The 17,824-nt window shown below is 43.2% G+C and overlaps 1 protein-coding gene across 1 annotated transcript in view; it reads right to left on the bottom strand.

The window, feature by feature from the left end:
- The window catches only part of TNIK (TRAF2 and NCK interacting kinase), a 304,472-nt gene that overhangs the window by 85,607 nt on the left and 201,041 nt on the right, over window positions 1-17,824 (bottom strand). Inside the window, 4 exon segments of the mRNA XM_030575025.1 lie at window positions 5,504-5,582; window positions 6,539-6,593; window positions 16,079-16,209; window positions 17,666-17,756. Coding sequence (XP_030430885.1) covers window positions 5,504-5,582; window positions 6,539-6,593; window positions 16,079-16,209; window positions 17,666-17,756 — 356 coding nt within the window.

Below are 17,824 nucleotides of genomic sequence, written 5' to 3'. Positions count from 1 at the left end.
TCAGGGAGTTGGAACCTTCTTGAATCCAAGGGGAAAGAAGGGTCGCCCAAATCCCTACGAAACAGACCTGCAGCTACACACAACTCTGTCTGTAGCCCTGCATTCTGTCACAATGCAAGTACTGGTTAGCATACAAAACAAATCCCAGCTTTTTTCAGAAAGACTTGTAAAGTGCTGACAAGGATGGGGCTAATGGTATGCCCACCCTCTTCCAGAAACTGCTAAGAGTCCTGCGGGTAACATGTCGAACAAATCCTCCTAGTACTCAGAAAGCGTAACATGTAAGAATAACAAAGCATTTCCTTATGGTTTAACACCTAAACCATGCAACTTTTCAGGGCCAGGTTATCTGCTGGGGTAACTCCATGGAAGTCAATGATTTACACCACCGAGAACATGGCCCTCAGTTTTGCATGTTTCCAACAGGAAGCCTGGTAAAACACATCAGTTTCACATGAGTTTCACTTTGAGATCATGGAAACTTTCAACCCCCAAACTGAAGGTGAAATTCTGGGTGTGTGAACCTGTGTGTATCAAACCCAAAGACCTTGTTTGTACCAAGGTATCAGAGGCAAAGCAGACAAATGTTGCATAATATAATTATTAACCTATTTTACAGATGAGAAAGATGAAGTGGAAAGGGTAAATGACTTGGCCAGGAATACAGAGATTCCTTTACTAAATAAGAACAGTCAACGCTTACACAACACTAGAACTCACATCTGCCTGGCTGCCAAGCCGGTGCTAAGATCATTCCTTTACACTTTTTTCCTTCTCAATTATATTCCCTCTCCCCACTCAAGCAAATGGCATGTGATATGTTGTGATGACAGAAGTAGACACAGCTGTGATTGTCTGGCACACAGGTCTTCCAGTTTCTAACTGTTAACTAACCCACCCATAGTCAGAAGAAGGGATGTGAATAGCGAAGAGTCTCACAGAATTACTGTACACAGAAGCAAAGGCTGAGCAGTCTGTTCTTGTGAGCACACATGGACACCCCTAGTGCTTCTACGATCCTAAAAAATGCAAATTATAGGGTGGGATGTATAACTGATTACATTATGAATGATGTATGAAATAACCCTGTTATACTGCACTTCACACTTTAATAGTGCCTTTCACCCACAGCACTTGTAGCATTTCACTCATGTTCATGAGACTTGCTTCAGGTCACATTGTGAGCCAATGACAGAGCCAGAGAAGAATCCTCAGGAGTCTGGACTCCCAGCCCCTTGTTCTAACCTCTGTCTGCACTGAGAACAGGGACAGCACTGCCTCAAGACCAGCTGCATGCTGCTGGGTTGTTGCACACGCTCCCTAATAAGCTCAAGTGATTCCAGAAAAGAAAGTCAAGCCCAAATGTCGACACTCCAGAGCGCTCATGGCATACAGAGTATAGGCCTGCCAAGAGCCAACAGAACTCTGTGCAAATTAAAATGGCCCCGGGAAGCCAGAATGTGGTTCACAAGATGGGGCAAGGCAAAACTATCAGCCATGGTCACTGAGAACCTGTGAGTGCAAGGGCTGCTCAGGGCTAGTGCCTTCCTGAAAATCATCATATCATGCTGATTTGAACCAGAAGAAGAAGATGATTACAAGGAGCCAGCCTTTAACTTCAAAGAGAAGCGGGGCTATTTTAAAAGCAGGTGCAGGAGTTCAGCAAGAAACCAGGCTGACTGTGTTTCTACAGGGGTTTTTCTATTTGCAACAGCAGGCAAGATCCCAAATCCTTTCTACTTATCAGTGGATTTCACAGACTTAACTTCTTCATCTTCAACCATCAAGGGTTTTGCAGCCAGTTAGCCATTTTTTTCCTATGGAAAAATCCATCTTCATCTCAGTGCTTTAATGTGACTGAGGTCAATATTGCTGCATATGGAGAGGTTGACAGTCCTAAGCCCATTTAAGACTACTTGTTCTGAGAGTGGAAAGCACAAAACACAGAGAAGAGCTGCTGATCTTTGTTACCCAGCAAGATGGATTTTTAATTTTTGCTTTTCTCCTGTGATTTTAGTGCTTGTGGAAGATGCAGGACTGAGATCTGGGGATGTGCAAAACTTATACTGCAGGGATCTGGGCAAGCATTTTGGAGGGTTCAATTCTTTGGGTTCTGCATACACAGCTTCTTGTCCAGCTTCGATTAGACCCAAAACCTTGGACTAAAACTCAGTCAAAACCATTGGCTTGCACCTGGCTTCATGCTGAAGACATTTAAAACAATGGTTTAAACATCTTGGTTTAAAATCATGAACTAATCCATGTTTGGCATGCAGTTGAGTCCAGAAGTGTGAGGTTGCTGGTATTTCATCTGAGTTTCAAATTCATAATAAAACCTAGCAAGATTTACATAGCTTTGCTGAGAATAACAGCGGTAAGAAATGGAGACTAAAGGCTTCTATTTATCCACAGAATGGATCCAGCCCCAATAGTTGTGTTTCGACTGTGACTCGGAGAGGAGCGTAAACAAAATTCTATGTCCATTCAACCCTTCCCCTTACTGCAGACTGTCAGGAAGGATAGACACGTCTATCATGCACTAGACAGAGACCACCACTTCATTTGAGAAAGGTCACCCAGTAGCCATCAGATGATAACGAGCTTGGCAACTACAGATCTCGGCTGGAATTGAACAGATCTAGAAATGAAAGGTTCTGTAATTGACTACAAATCCCACAAGCTATCCCATCCCCTTAGAAGTTTTTAAGTCTTGCTCTCTTCTCTCCAAAGAGAGAGGCTGCAGGGGTTAATGACATGAGGGAGAGAACATGACAGCAAAGTGACCTGGTGGTTTCACACCCCAAAGATCAATGGGATTAGGATTCAGGAGAGCCAGTGCAGCTCACCAGAAAAAATTGGAGAGCGGTGCAATATATGGGTGTGAGTTTAAATACCTCAAAGTCTAGGGACATTTAAATCTAGAGTGTTGTTTCTAGCTGTTCCCTAGTCACAAGCTGAACAATTATTTAATCCCCTTCAACTTTCTGAACATCAGAACAGTGAAAGCTGGGCTATATTAACAGTGAGACAGTTAGCTGGAATATGAGGGAAGGGTTGTGTGTAGCACAACTCTGGCTTGGGCAAAATGGATTAAAATACTCCAGGGACACAGACTGCAACTTATCAGAACAAACAAAACAAAACTCCTTCTACTGTTCAATTTTACCGTAAAGGCAGGGGAAGAGGAGGGGTTGCTCAGTGATTTCTTTCTTCAGCTGCCTTCTTTCTCTCTGGAGGCTCAGACTGCCTTTGGCTATGTCCACACGGTGAGCTGGGGCTGTAATTTCCCTACTCAAGTATGCATACTCGTGGAGGCTTGATGAGAGCTAGTGCATGTATAAATAGTAATGTAGCTGTGGAAGCACAGGCAGTGACAGTGGAGGCCTGGCTGAGCTGTGCCGAGTACAAACCTGTCTCAAACTGGTGGGTATGTATTTGCCATGGCTCAGTCATGCCTCTGCTGTTACCGCGGAGACACTGCTATTTATGCTGGCGCTAGCTCTCGCTGAGCTACCACGAGTATTTGAACTAGAGCTGGGGAATCACATCCCCCCAGCTCATAGCGCAAATGTAGCCTTTGATGAATAAACAATGCAACATAAACCCTCTCGCTTACATCCTGCAGTCTGCCTTGTGCGGTAACAGCTAACTCAAAAGGTACATTTGCCAAGCAGTCAGAGGTGTGATGCCAGCATGGATAGATGTATCTGAGGTAGATCTGATCTAGCTAGCGTGAATTCCCCTAGCAGTGAAGGTGCAGCCCAGCATAGTATATTCCCAGGCTCTCTGGCTGACTTGTACTTGGGTGGCTAGCCAAAGCTGCAGCAGTTTCTCTGCTATTGCTTCCCATGCTAACTCGATGAAAGGTACCTCTGTACATCTACAGTTCCAATGGCAGCACAGGCATATCCAATGTGTAAGCAGGAGACTGGGAGCTCATCAGAATACGTATCTGAATACCTGTCTGCGGCTGGATCGCTTCAGGTATCAACAGGAAGTTGCACAAGAGCCTGCAGTTCACAGATCATCATATCATACAACCCTAGCACCGCTCTCTGCAGACTTCAGCCTGGTCTGCACTGAGGTGGGGGGATCGATCAAAGTTATGCAACTTTAACTGTGTGAATAACGCAGCTGAAGTTGACGTACTTAGACCTACTCACTGTGGTGTCTTCGCTGCGGTGAGTCAACTGCTGCCACTCTCTCGTTGACTCTACCTGTGCCTCTCGCGGCAGTGGAGTACTGGAGTCGATGGGAGAGCAATCGGGGGTCGATTGATCACGTCTAGACTAGACATGATAAATCGATCTTCGCTGGATCGATCGCTGCCCGCCGGTCTGGCGGGTAGTGTAGACACACCCTTCTGAATAACCACTGTGAATACTGTTTCAGACTGGCAAGAAAGCTCTCTCTTACATTGGCACTGCACTAAGATCCAGCCAGCTGATGATGAAGACAGCAAAACTAGTGCTGGGCCTGTGTGTGTGTTTTAGAGGAAGTGGTGCTCTTTGGATGCTGGTTTCAAGCTAAGATTCACCCAGGAATTTGGTGATCGCTCCCCACAGCAGACATACCCTAGAAACACTGCAACTTGGACCTCACTTTTCTTCAAAACCTGCCTTTAACTGTGCACCCACTTATGTGTGCTCTCAGCACTAAAGGATAAGAGTGAAAAATTCTAGCACCAAGACAGCACTTTTTTCCTCCAACTCTATACCCTTAGCACTAAGTTGGAGCACTCTCCCTCTATATCACTAGCAGTCAGGGATGAGTGGCAGTACTCTCTCTTTCTTTCTTATATCTCCCTCCCCCAGCCAAACACACACACCCCACCCTAAGTGGCAGGGCTTCCTGTCTTTTCTGGCTAAACCACAACTGAACCTGGGATGATAAAATTGTGGAAACCAAAGTCCAGTGTACCTTAAGGGTTCCTGCTTACATCAGCACAGTAACAAAACATCTGCTGGGCTTCAGGGATTCTTTATTTTTTTAAAGCGTGTTTTATTGGAGTGTCCTGTTTTTCTTCAAGATGCTGCTGCATTTTTTCTCTTCCAAAATTTTAAAATAAAACCCAAACTTAGTTCAAATCTTCACATTCCTGAGCCTTCAAGATAAACTATCCCTTTTTGGAATGAGTAAATGTTTCCACTTGAAAACGGAATCTCTTTGGAAAGAAATGGCAGCCAAGTGAAGTGTCATGTGGCTTCAGGCTGCATAAACCTTTTCTGAAAAGCCAACTCTTTGCTGTGAAATGGCAACATTAGAGAGCTTTTCTCTCTCTGTCTCAAAGAGAAGTTGTCACCCCACCCACACAGTGCAGCCAGCTGAGATCAAAGCAATCTTTCCTTAGGGCCTGATCCTGTACCCAATGAAATTACACCAGTGACTTCACTACAAACAGGATCAGACCCCTAAACTTGTAAAGAGATTGTTTAGTGCTAACAATACAAACAAGTAATAACATTTTACAGCATTGGAACTTCAGTGTGAAGACAAGACTCACCACTTCTTCGATTTCAACCGTGGGGCTGGATTCCGGGGGATGAGGAACAGAGCTCTCATGGGATGCATGTCACAAAGGGCTAAAAGGTACAACAAGAGGCATTAGGTAGGGCAGGAAGCAGAACAGATACTGAGCATTTCACAGATAAAGCATATGTTGGGACAGATGGAGAATCTAGAGACAGGATTTCTCTGAAGTAACAAGAACTCTAACATACCACTAAATACCCCTCCAGAGGCACCTTCCAGCCCAAGGAATGGCATGACGCTAGAGATGGGCTGGCGCTGCAAAGCTTGGATCAAGATCTGAACTCCCTCAAGCTTTGGGGATGTCTGTACCTGGAGTTTGGGTTTAGACTTAGGGGCTAGCTGTGAAGTTTGTATGCCTGCAGCTTTGTGTTTAACCACACTGACAGGCACTGATGCAGGCGACAGCTCACGTATTTGCTGCATTTCAAAGCCATAGCATGTGCAGGGATCTCTGCCCTGGTTACTTTTAACAAACAAGATCCTAGCATAAAACTGATAGGAGTCTTAACAAGTTTACGAGCTACCTAAATGCATCAGCTAAATCCTTTGCATTGTTATTTTTGTCACAAGAAAGGCCACTGAAATAATACTCAGTGCATTGACAATGTTTTTCATCCATACACCTCAGGGTGCTTTAAAAAGAAGGGTAATTATTTTTAATCCCCATTTCAACTAGGAGAAATTGAAGCCCAAGATCACGAGTCAGTGAGACAGCGAGACAGAATCCAAGTCTCTTGACTCCCATTCCAGTGTTCTATCCAGTGGATCACACGGACTTATCATAGCATCTAGAAACCTTCCTGTTTTAGTTCTCAACATTCACCCCCTCCTCTGGGCTCCCCAGTCCACCCTTTGTCAGTCTTGTTTAGACTTTTCGTCTCCTTGGCGTGGGGACTGTTTGTATGCAGTCTGTTGTACAAAACAGCGTGCATGGCTGGTGCTTAGCAAATAAGAGCGAGTTACAATTTAGTTGTAATAACTCAACCAAGGCAGCGCGTCTACTTACGAGGAGCACCTTCTGCCATCTCGATGGCTGTTATCCCCAAAGACCATAAGTCACTCTGAAAAACAAAATACAGAGAAATGTCTAGCACAGAAGAACCTTGTAACAATTGAGAGTCCTCTGAGGGAGGAGTGACAGCACTGCACTCCATAGAAAGGGTTTCTGGGCCATTTTATCACGGCTCAGAAGATTTTCTTTTATGTTTTTCTCATTGTCAGTGCATTGTGAGTAGGATTCCCCTCCCCAATGGAGATGTGGTTTTAACTTTGTTTGAATGTCTGAAAAACAATTGCCGCATGAGAACTCGGAAGCCCCATCATCCAATGTGATCATGTTTCAATAATAAAGCAGTACATCTTTTCAGAGTAAAATACAGAGACTCAGACACATGATATTTCAGCTGCTGAAGCAGCACTGGGCAATTCTATGCTGAATTGTTTCACCCTGCTCCTTCTTCCAATACTGCCAGCTTCTGACTTGTGTGCACTTTAACCTGCAGCCCTACCTGAACAAGGCAGAGTACAGTGTGCAAGGACAAGACACCTCTGGACCTAGACAGGGGTCGGCAACCTTTCAGAAGTTCTGTGCCGAGTCTTCATTTATTCACTCTAATTTAAGGTTCCATGTGCCAGTAATACATTTTAATATTTTTAGAAGGTCTCTTTCTATAAGTCTGTAATATATAATTAAACTATTGTTGTATGTAAAGTAAATAAGGTTTTTAAAATGTTTAAGAAGCTTCATTTAAAATTAAATTAAAATGCAGAGCCCCCCGGACCAGTGGCCAGGACCTGGGCAGTGTGAGTGCCACTGAAATTCACCTCTTTTTTTTGACAGAAATCTTGTCAATATGCTTAGAATCAAAGGAAACAGATTGCTTCCTTTACTAAAATGAGATTATTGCAAATGTATTAGTGTGCTTTCTCTTTGCCAGGTGGACTGCAAAGCTTTTCTAATTTTTAAAAAAAAACTTACAAAAATCCAAATCAGTATAAAATGTGTGTTTCCTGCTGTGTTTTTCCTTCCCTTTCAGACTCCATAGATTGCCTGCCCCTGCTCTAGAGCAAGATACACTGACAGAGTAAATAAGAAGTCAATATGATTCAACCTGCTCTATGGCTCTTTCCCTCTCCTGGGAGGGTGAAGCAATTTCTGCACATGTGGAAACTGTTCCTCAGACACCACACCATTCATACCAACTTCTGTTGTAGCTGCTGCACCTTCTCTCCTCTCCCTTTTTACTTCAACACATTTGAAACATTTTAATACTTGTGAAAAGGAGTGAAATTGGCAGTCCCATTGACTGGGGCACTCTGTAGACAGAGGGACAAACCCTGAAGTCCTTATTCATGCCAAATTCTCAGTGGAATTTTTGCCTGAGGATGGACTAAATCAGACTGGATTCATTTATTTATTTAAGGCATCTTTACTGGTGTAGCTGAACATCTTGCATATATTCATGATGTAGCAACATCTTACCGTCCTCTTATTACAGATGGGGAAGCTGAGATAGAGAGAGGGGAAGTGACTTGCCCAAGGCCATATGCAGTGTGTGGCAGACCCAGATATAGAATTTGGACCCCTCGAGTCCAAGAACTTGTTTACACTCAGAAGTTTTGCCTCTAACTATACCAGTATAGTCAAGCAACAGAACCCTTCTGCTGTGGACACAATTATAGCAGTGTTTATTCCAGCAGAGTTTATTCTGATTCAGGAACGGAAGTAAGCTTTTGCAGTATAAGGCATCTTTATACTGGTAGAAATGAATCTAGGCCAGGTCTACAGTATAAACTCAAGGTGGCATAGCTCTGTCTGTCAGAGCTACCAACAAAGGAGGTTGAGGGCTGGAATAAGCTCTACCAGCAATGGTGATGGTATAAACTGTGTCCACACCACTAGGGAGTGCTTTAACAGTACAAGATACCGGTACAGCTATACCAGCAAAGCGCTCCTTGTGTAGGCCTGGACCGATGCTAGGGCTTTACTGATATGTCGGGGGCGGGAAATTAGTTCACCCCCTAACAAACATAGTTATATCACTAAAACTTTTAGGCATAGGTCAGCCCTTAGACTATCCCTCCCATCTAAACTGCCTTGCTAATCCTTCCCTGATGAAGGTGTGGGGGCAAGGCAAATTTCCAATTCCCCTGTAAGGGGCCCTGCTTTCCTCTGTAGAAGCAGTATTGTGTCCAGCCCCAGATCTCAGGGGATCCACCAAATTCCAGGACAGATGTCCCACAGGAGCTGTGTGCCAGGGCCAAGGTGTCTTCTCCACATAGAGGAAGTGGGATGATCCCTGCTGTCAAGGGACTGGACTGAAGTATGACCTATAGAAATCTAAATAGTTATCAAGGATGCATTCGTGTTACAACTGACCTGGGCTGGATTTGACCTGATGTTAGAAGGCTCCATGTTCTCCTACCAATCCTTTAAGCCCTCCCTATGGCAACTAATTTCACAATATGCACCACCATCAAATTAATGGGCAACAGAACAAAGGTGGAATGTCATGGCTATGCTTTTAATTCTTTCTAGCAAGACTTTAGTGTTAGGAGCAACTGGCTCAGTTGATACTCTTGCTCTGATGGCATAAATAGCCCACAGTATCAATCAGTGTGCCCAATTGGCAGTGGACAGCTCACTAGTTAAAATTAGATGATCTACAAATGGATTTGATGCAGTGCCCATAGACAGGCTGCTTAGGATTGCTTAAAAATATAAAGTGTCTTGAGATAATTCAGAAGAAAGAGGAGACTGAGCTAGGTACTGTTGATTAAACAGGAGACAGGAGAGCTACATTTCTCCAATGGGAGGAGAAACAAACAGATATGCTTCCTTGTATTCTGCTCTGAAACCTTCTGCAACAAACATGGCGAATTCAGCAACTGATCTCCTGAAGACCGACAGCAAATGGGGAGCTTCGTTTTGGAACACTCACTTGATATAACTCTCCTATCACTTCTCCTGGGATCATTGCATTTTCAATTGGCAACATTTATATTCCTGGCTATTCACCAGGAAGCATTTGTAAGTGGTGTTCAACTGCCCATGCTAGAGAGCATCTAGAAGTCATTGATGTGCTGGGTTTAAGCTTTGAGATCCATTAATGAATCTCAAAACACTTCAGTTCTTGCATACTGGAGAAAATGCTTCAATTACCAGGACACGGGAAAGAATTAATGTATATGCATATGAGAGAGAGAAAGTGATAAGTTTCCTTAGTGGCCATGATATAACTTACTTTTGGCAGAAGTTAGGTAATTCATTACTCCAGACACTGTGTAGGTAGAGCTGTATAATGATTTATAACCAAGTACCGAATACATTAAAAACAGAACACAGACTAATTTCAGTGCCTTCATTTGAAGTATAGCCTCAGACACATCTCTGAGGCTGGTGGACAGCCAGCTGGCACCATAAAGAGACTCAGCTAAAGCAAAGCTGAGGAGCTTTCCTATAGATGATATACTCCACTGCAGAGCAGGGGAAAAGACCAGACTTTCAGGTACAGCCATCTACTCCAGCAGGGGTCCACTGGCAACAGCTTTGCCTTCTGGTGCCTGTCAGCATATCCAGTTCTATACTATAGTCCGCTAAGATGATTTCCTGTCTTCATTGATATGAAGGCAATGATGCCAACTGTCTTTGGGATCAGTGGCGGATTACTGCACAGGCCCTATGGGGCCCTGGCCAATTTGGAGCCCCTGGAAAAATCTCCCCCTGCCATGGCCCCAGGGCCGGAGGAGCTCTTGCACCTTGATGCAGCCATGAAGCCACAGTGGGGGCACAGAGCTTCTCCAGTCTTGAGACAGCAGTGGTGGGGAGGGCAGAAAGGAATGAGGGAGGTGGGGCTCTGGGAAAAGGGCTGGAATGGGGTGGGGCTGTGGGCAGGACCACAGGCAGAAGAGGCAGAATGGGGGTGGGCTCACAGGCAGAGGGGGTGGGGCCATGGTTCTGGTGCCAGAGTCCCCCACTTGCTCCGGCCCTGGGATCCAGGACACCTTAATCCACTGTTGATTGGCAAGGTCACAGATTCACTCCCCTGCTGTCCCCCCTCCCCAATGATACAACAATGTATTCTGCCCACTTCTGGTAGGCCCCTTAAGACAAGGCCATGACTTCATATCTTCTTTAATTTCCTTACACTGAGGTATGTGAGTAAAAGTCCTGGTCATTTTGATGTTATAGGTGCATTAAAAGACTTTTTATAAATGCCACAATCAAATAAAGCTGTTGAATATTGGAGATCAGTAACATACTATAGCACAACCTGCAGCTGAGGGGTCAGCACCAATTGGTTACTTGGTAGAGGTGGAACTTTAACTACAGCTCAAACAATTTTTTTTACTAGAAACGTTGGGGATATACTTTAAAGTGGTCTCTTAAAGGAAGAGGCTGCCTATTCAGGGTGGTCTTTACACGGGGGCTTCTCTTTATATGGATAGACTTAAAAATCACAAATAGTTATATTTTAAAACATTATAAGCCTGATTCTGCCCTGCCATGCAAGGGTGCTATTCCCATTGAAGTCATGATCCCTTTCTACTATGCTTTCACCTTTCCTCTTTGCCTTCCTCTATCTCTACCTCCCCTTCAGTTTTGCTCTCCATTTATCCAGTTCCCTCACATTCCTGCAATCCCTCTCCACCTTTCCCCACCTCCATTTCAACCCAGCATGCGCCCTTCAAAACCAAACCTCTCTAAACCACGTTTTTATCATATAAAGAAAATGAATATTATATCTAATCAGATGTGTGGTTTGTCTGCCCTCTCTCTTGCTTTCTGAAGCGTTAGGGGCAGGCAGTGTGTCTTCCTGTGTGTTTGGGAAGCACTTAGCACATCTGGGAGCTACTGAAATTTAATAAACAGCAACAGCAGCACGGAGAATTGCAGATGTGTTAGTGAAAGTAGCACCAAGCCCAATTTTTGAACGCATTTAGGACCTAGTCCTACTCCCAGAGACCCACTGACTAATGGGAATGATATTGGGTCCTTAATCACATGCCAAGACCTGGGGTACCGAGTTGAGGATTCAGTGTTTTCTCTGCAAGAGTTGACACTTCAAGTACATAAACAGATCTCTTCATACTATGTTAGCTACTAAAACAACACAGCTTAGAGATGGATGAGACCTATTAGGTCATCTAGTCCTTCCTGAAGGGCCAGCGCAGGACTGATCCTCACTGTATGTAATTAGCAATAATACTTATTTATGTAACTCTTTATAGCCACAAATCACCTTGCAAACACAGGACTCAATTCTGCCTCAGTGGCAGAGTATGCTCAGAGGGCAGCTGTGGCAGAGCAAGGTGCCTGCAATTCCTCAGCCACGAGGGCACCTACAGGAAACCTCTGCATTCCCCCACGTAGGTAGTGCTGGCCAACAAGAGGTGCACAGCACTCAGAGATGGACCGATTCACCAGAAGTTTTGGGCAGTCTGTACCAGGAGGATTCTTACAAACTCTGATGCAAGGTTGAACTTCCCTGGCCCTGGAGACCCTTTGGGTGCAGTCACCTCTACTGGCACAGGAGGGTACAATTCACACTTTTCTGTGCTAGAGGGGGTGAATCAAGCCCATTAACTCATTAATCCTCACAGCATGTGTCTTGCAGGTAAGTACTGTATTGTTATCCTCAGATGGGAAGAATTCATCTGTGCTGAAACTCCACCCGCTTCATGGAGTTACATCAGGGTTGAATTTAGTCCAAAGAGAATTTAAGCTACCAATCTAACGAGAGTTAGAAGGAAGCCCAGGTTTAGAACTTTAGAGATCCTGGCTGCTACTCGCACACTCCAACCACTGGACATGCTGAGATATTCTTAGAGCTTTGCCCAGCCTAGTTTCAGATTCACAGTTGGCAGGTCACTGTCACCTCCCTTGGGAGACTATTTCGAAGTCTAATCATTGTCAGTGGCAAGACATTTCTTCTGCTGTTCAGCCTAAATTTTCTCCTTATGGAATTTCATTCCAGTTGTCCTAAATGCAATTCCCTATACAGTCCTAAAAACTCCCTGGCTACTCTTTCAATCTCCTGTCAACCATCACGTCCTCCTTTGTTGTTGTTCACTCAAGCTATACAGTGCACATTGACTATCTCAGTCTTTCCACATGGGTCAATTCTTACAATCCCTTCATCGTCATTATTGCTCTTCTCTGAACTCCTTACAATTTCTCAGCCTTCTGGTACTCAGGTGCTCAAGATTATAAACAATACGCCAAGTGATTTTAACTAGCTATAGAAAGGGATTATCACCTCTGCGGGTCTGAAAGGGAAGGAAAAACACAGCAGGAAACACACATTTGATACTTATTTGGATTGTTTTAATTACAAAAAAAAATATTAGAAAAGCTTTGCAGTCCACCTGGCAAAGAGAAAGCACACTAATACATTTGCAATAATCTCATTTTAATAAAGGAAGCAATCTCTGTTTCCTTTGATTCTAAGCATATTGACAAGATTTTTGTCAACAAAAAAGAAGAAACCTCTAGGAAAAAAACAAACCTCAACAATGTGAGTTCTGTATTCACCTTTCGTGGTGTGGTTTATTTTTGTGAGGTATCTGTTGAATCCATCTGTACATTACACAGTCAAACTCTATGTGCCTAAGAAAACAGTGAGATCAGAAGCAGTTTTCCCACCCCAAAGGGTTAAGTTTGTGGAGGTTCCTTTTTTTTTACCCTCTAATTCCAGTCTTTTATATTTGTTATCTCAGGCCATTTGGCTTTATACTGTAGATCTGTAGGATCTGATTTGCATCCTTTTTAAAATTTGTCATTTGCATTTCTCTTTTCACTTCAAAGCTACAGCATCAACTATAGCGAGGTGAACCTAAGACTGGAGCCAGATCCAGTGGCCGCCAGATTACAATAAGCTCTGAAAACACCCTGCAGTTTGGAGAGTCGGCAGCAATCAGCCTTTTGTTTTATATCCACAAACAGCTAATGCCAGCTTCAGAGACAAAACATCTAGTCTGCTAAGACTATTTGATCCTCAAGGACAATAGGGGAATTCTGATCCTAGCTCCTGCTCACACTTCCACTGCATATTAAGTATCCTAGCTATTTTGGAAGGAGGAAAACATCAGGGATTTCTGAGGAAAGAAATGCTGGCTATGAAGATATAAAGCCAGGATTTTAAACAATATCAAGGAATTTCAAGTGCTCTTTCCAGTGACTGACTCCTTTTTGGGCTATAAACCTCTCCAAATTGTATTTAGAAGATGCAATTTAGCAAGGAATCTATCTAGTGCTAGCAAGCAAGAAAGCAGAGGGCATCTCAAGAGGAATCAGGCATACAGGTGAACCACAAGCTTACTAGCCTAAGGGCATATATTCTGCAGATGGAAACCCCCAGGGTATCTGAGCCAGAACATCTTCTTGGGTGAGGATTTGCAAGGGAGGAGCTGTGCTTGCTGGAAGGAGCACTGCCAGTGAAGCCAGGGGAAATGCCAATTCAGCAAATCCTCCATGCAACCTCTTTATGGGACACTCCTTTGAAGTGCTGGCCAAAGAGTAAAGCTGATCCCCCAGAGTGGAAATGCCTTGGGGAGCGTGGTGGCAGCACCACCTGCCCTCTTGTGGAGTGAATACCCTCGGGGGCACAGGGAAGTATAATTTACATTTCCCTGAGCCAACATATATGAAACCAAATCCATGCCATTCAGCAGTCACTCCCTGGTGTGAGATGTGCAAAGAGAAAAACACCTGGGGCAAGCTCACCACTGCCTCTTTGAGTTAGAAAGAGGATGCTCCTTCTTGGCTCCCTCAGCAGAGCCGTGGCCTATGAACCACGAAGATTTCAGTTCATGTCTCAGGAGCAGTATTGTGCAGACTGTACGTACACACACATAAAGGAAAACCAGCTAGAGGATTGGGGTGTCTGCTAATTGGTTAAATCTGCTTAGGTATTTGTCAACCAGTTGGCAGACACTATATGTACTAACTAAAGAAACATTACTACTGCCCATACAGTTTTGGAATCTGAACTAAAATGCTTCCAGCAGAGATACACCATATAGTAGCTAATGTGGGTTACATATAAAAAGAAGTTCCCTAAATGATCCCTACTATAAAACAGACTATCCAGCTCTTCAACAGATGCATGTCGTAGTGGTTAACCAAAGAGGATTAACTATTTGCACATGTGCATATCATTAGCAATTTAAATAACCCTCAGGATGAAGTTTGAAGCTGGACAGCTGCTCTCAAGGAAACAATCTGTAAAGTTGCTGACTGACATATTTAAACAGATGAAATGTATGAGATTTTTTGGGGGACATTTTTGGGCCCTCCATCATATATATTTTATTTGCCCCATGGGAAAAATAATTGTCAATCAAGGCCGTGATGCTGTGTCACAATGGTGGCATGTTTGCATCGTCACATGGGAAAGTCGTATCACTAATATGTGGCTAGCCTTCTATAGGTCCTTGCCTCAGAAGGTCTAACAGTGCTTTCCAAACATGATTTCTCACAATGCCCTCAAGGGATGTGGAATGGGCAAACACACAGCAAGGTTTAAACTTATTTTTTCAACACTGTCTCTTCATTTTGGAAGCCTAGCTTGAGCCATGTAGGGGATGAGCATACCAGACGACCAGCACTTCTGAAAATCAGGTTCTTACCACCCCAAGCTAGATATTAAAAAATGAGACACCCAGAATTAGTGGCCTAAGAGACTTGCCTACAGTTAAAGTCAGGAGTAGAATACAGGAGTCCCAATTTGACCTTCTATCTATTTCTAGTTTGAACTGGGAGTCATGATCCCTGGCTTCTATTCCTGCCTCTTGGCATGATCTTGGGCAATGGCAACATTGCATCCTCATGACAATGTCATAGGCACTGAGATGATGTTACGTTGTCATCAGGCTTCAAATAAAATTGGAATGCCAAGCAGGACATAACAGATTAGTGATAACTGGGACGGTCCCACAAATTTTTGAACATGCAACAACCATAAGATCTCTGTGTGAATGCCAGGTAGACATGCAGACTTGAAAATATTATTTCAGCTCTTCTTCTCTTGAGAGGATAATATTTAAATATACTGCACTGAACAGCACAACACAACAGTTCAAAGGAAGCTCCTAATACCTCATTCAGTATTGAGAAAGACCTTTTGCAGTAATCTTTAATGCTTAAACAGCACGACAAGGATTCACATTAATAACAGACTGACATCTTGGAATCTGACTGCCGTAATGCAGGAGAGAACTTTTCTGCACTTCATTGTGCACTTACAAATTTTAAAAGCTGCCAAATCCTTTGCCAAAATCCTGAATATTAGTAATGTTTATGACTGGGACACAACATTTAAGATCAGATCAAGTATCCTTTTCATATGTTTATGATCAGAACTGTAATTTCAAACAGTGACAATGGTGATTAAAAAAGTCTAACCTGAGATATATTCTTTCCAAGTCTCTTTGCTCATTTTAATACTTTGACTAACTTGGACACTTTCATAAGTATTTTTTAGACCTCATGAATGTTACATTTGTAGCAACACATAAGTAAACAAGAAGATGCTTGACTGGGTACCTTGAAGTCGTAAGTGGCATCAGGATTTTCATCACATGCAATGACTTCAGGAGCCATCCAATAAGGAGTTCCAATGAAGGTGTTTCTTCTTCCCACTGTTCTGTCGAGCTGAGCGCTGACACCGAAATCCACTGTGGATAAAAAAATACGATATGTTCATAAGTAAGGCAAAGACAAAACTGAATATTATTTTCCATCTTCATATGTTCCAACTGAAATATATCAAAGTCACGTTAAGTTCACACAGACTGACTATTCTCAGTCTTCAGAAAAAAGATGTGTTGGGCCAAAATCATCCCTGATTGAACTCCCCTGAGTTCAATGGAGTCCTAGCAGGGATGGATTTGGCCATCTGATCTCTTTGTATTGTTGGGAACAATGCACAGGCTCCTCATTACTAGAGTTTAGTAAGAAGAGATCATGACTCCATGTACTAATGGAGATAAGGGTTGGGAACAGAAACAAACCAGAGCCTTTGTTCTGTTCATGTGTGTCAAGGAAAGCCACATATTTTTAAAAGCTCCATTTTCTGGAAATACTCTTCCTGGAAATGGCATAAATACAACAGGGATAGGGAACTAAAGGCTAAGGACAAAGGATCATAGGGAAATGTTAAATGTGGAGCTGCAAAATGAAGCAACAAGTGATATCTTTCTAATCCATGGTAAAATATTCTGGGCTAGATTCTCTGGTTCTCAAAGTTCACTTTGTACCATGTAACTTAAAATGACTGGAGAATTTCCCCTTGGAGAGGGAACCCTCCCCCATTGTAAAGCTGGATGAGCCAGACTGTGTCCTGAGCTGAAACCACCTTTCCTTGTATAAAGGGAGGGAAGGGACATGACTGAATGAGATTCTCCACCCAATTGCTCCACTTGTGTAAGATCCCTGAGGTACCCCTTGTGCAGCTTTAACATGCTGGTGCTAGACAGCTGAGCCTCAAGCTCTCTTTGAACTAATTGTGTACTGTCTTCTATATTTTCCTCTTCACTGTTGTGTTGTGGGGCATGGGAGGGTGGTGGGCGGTGATGGAACCCTGTGACACTGGAAATAGAATGCAGAATAATTCCTCTGACTGAGGTTCTCTCAAGTGTATTGATCACAGCACCAACAAGACCACCACAGTGTAAGACTGATTTTGATTGTTCAGTGCACCAACATGCAATTGAGATGGAATCTTCTATTTAAATCTCAAGGGCATCTGATAGGGTCAGGGTAGAACTATACATTAACAAATTTTCAACATGCAGAGACGGGGTCAATATGCAAAGATGATCATGAATGTGTAAATCCACATACAGGTCAAAATGTGATAGTGGAACCGAGCAAATGTCAGTGCATGTAAATTTTTTTATATTTGGATGTCAGCTATCATCCAATGATAATTTAGTGCATGGTATTTAGTCAAATCCAAGTCAATTTTAATGAGTCCAGCACAAAACTATATTCTCAGAAGATACCTATTCTGTCCCCATTCCCAAAGAAGGCAAGTCAGTTACTCACTCTCTACCAGTTTCATTCCATCTTCCCAGCCAATCTCATACCACACTTTCCTTATATTTGCTACGAGTTCTGTACCATTCTTACCTAGCTTAACTTCTGCATTTTCTGTCAGCAATACATTCTGCCCCTTGATGTCTCGATGAATTACTTTATGCTGGTGTAGATGACTCAAACCCTAGAAAATTCAGTGGATAAGCAAGGTCAGTAGAAACCAAATTCAAAGAGTATTATTTTATACCATTT

This window comes from Gopherus evgoodei, chromosome 9 (genome assembly GCF_007399415.2).
Source record: "Gopherus evgoodei ecotype Sinaloan lineage chromosome 9, rGopEvg1_v1.p, whole genome shotgun sequence".
Lineage (NCBI taxonomy): Eukaryota > Metazoa > Chordata > Testudines > Testudinidae > Gopherus > Gopherus evgoodei.
Note: the sequence above shows the minus strand (reverse complement) of the source record. Positions and strands in the feature narration are given on the sequence as shown.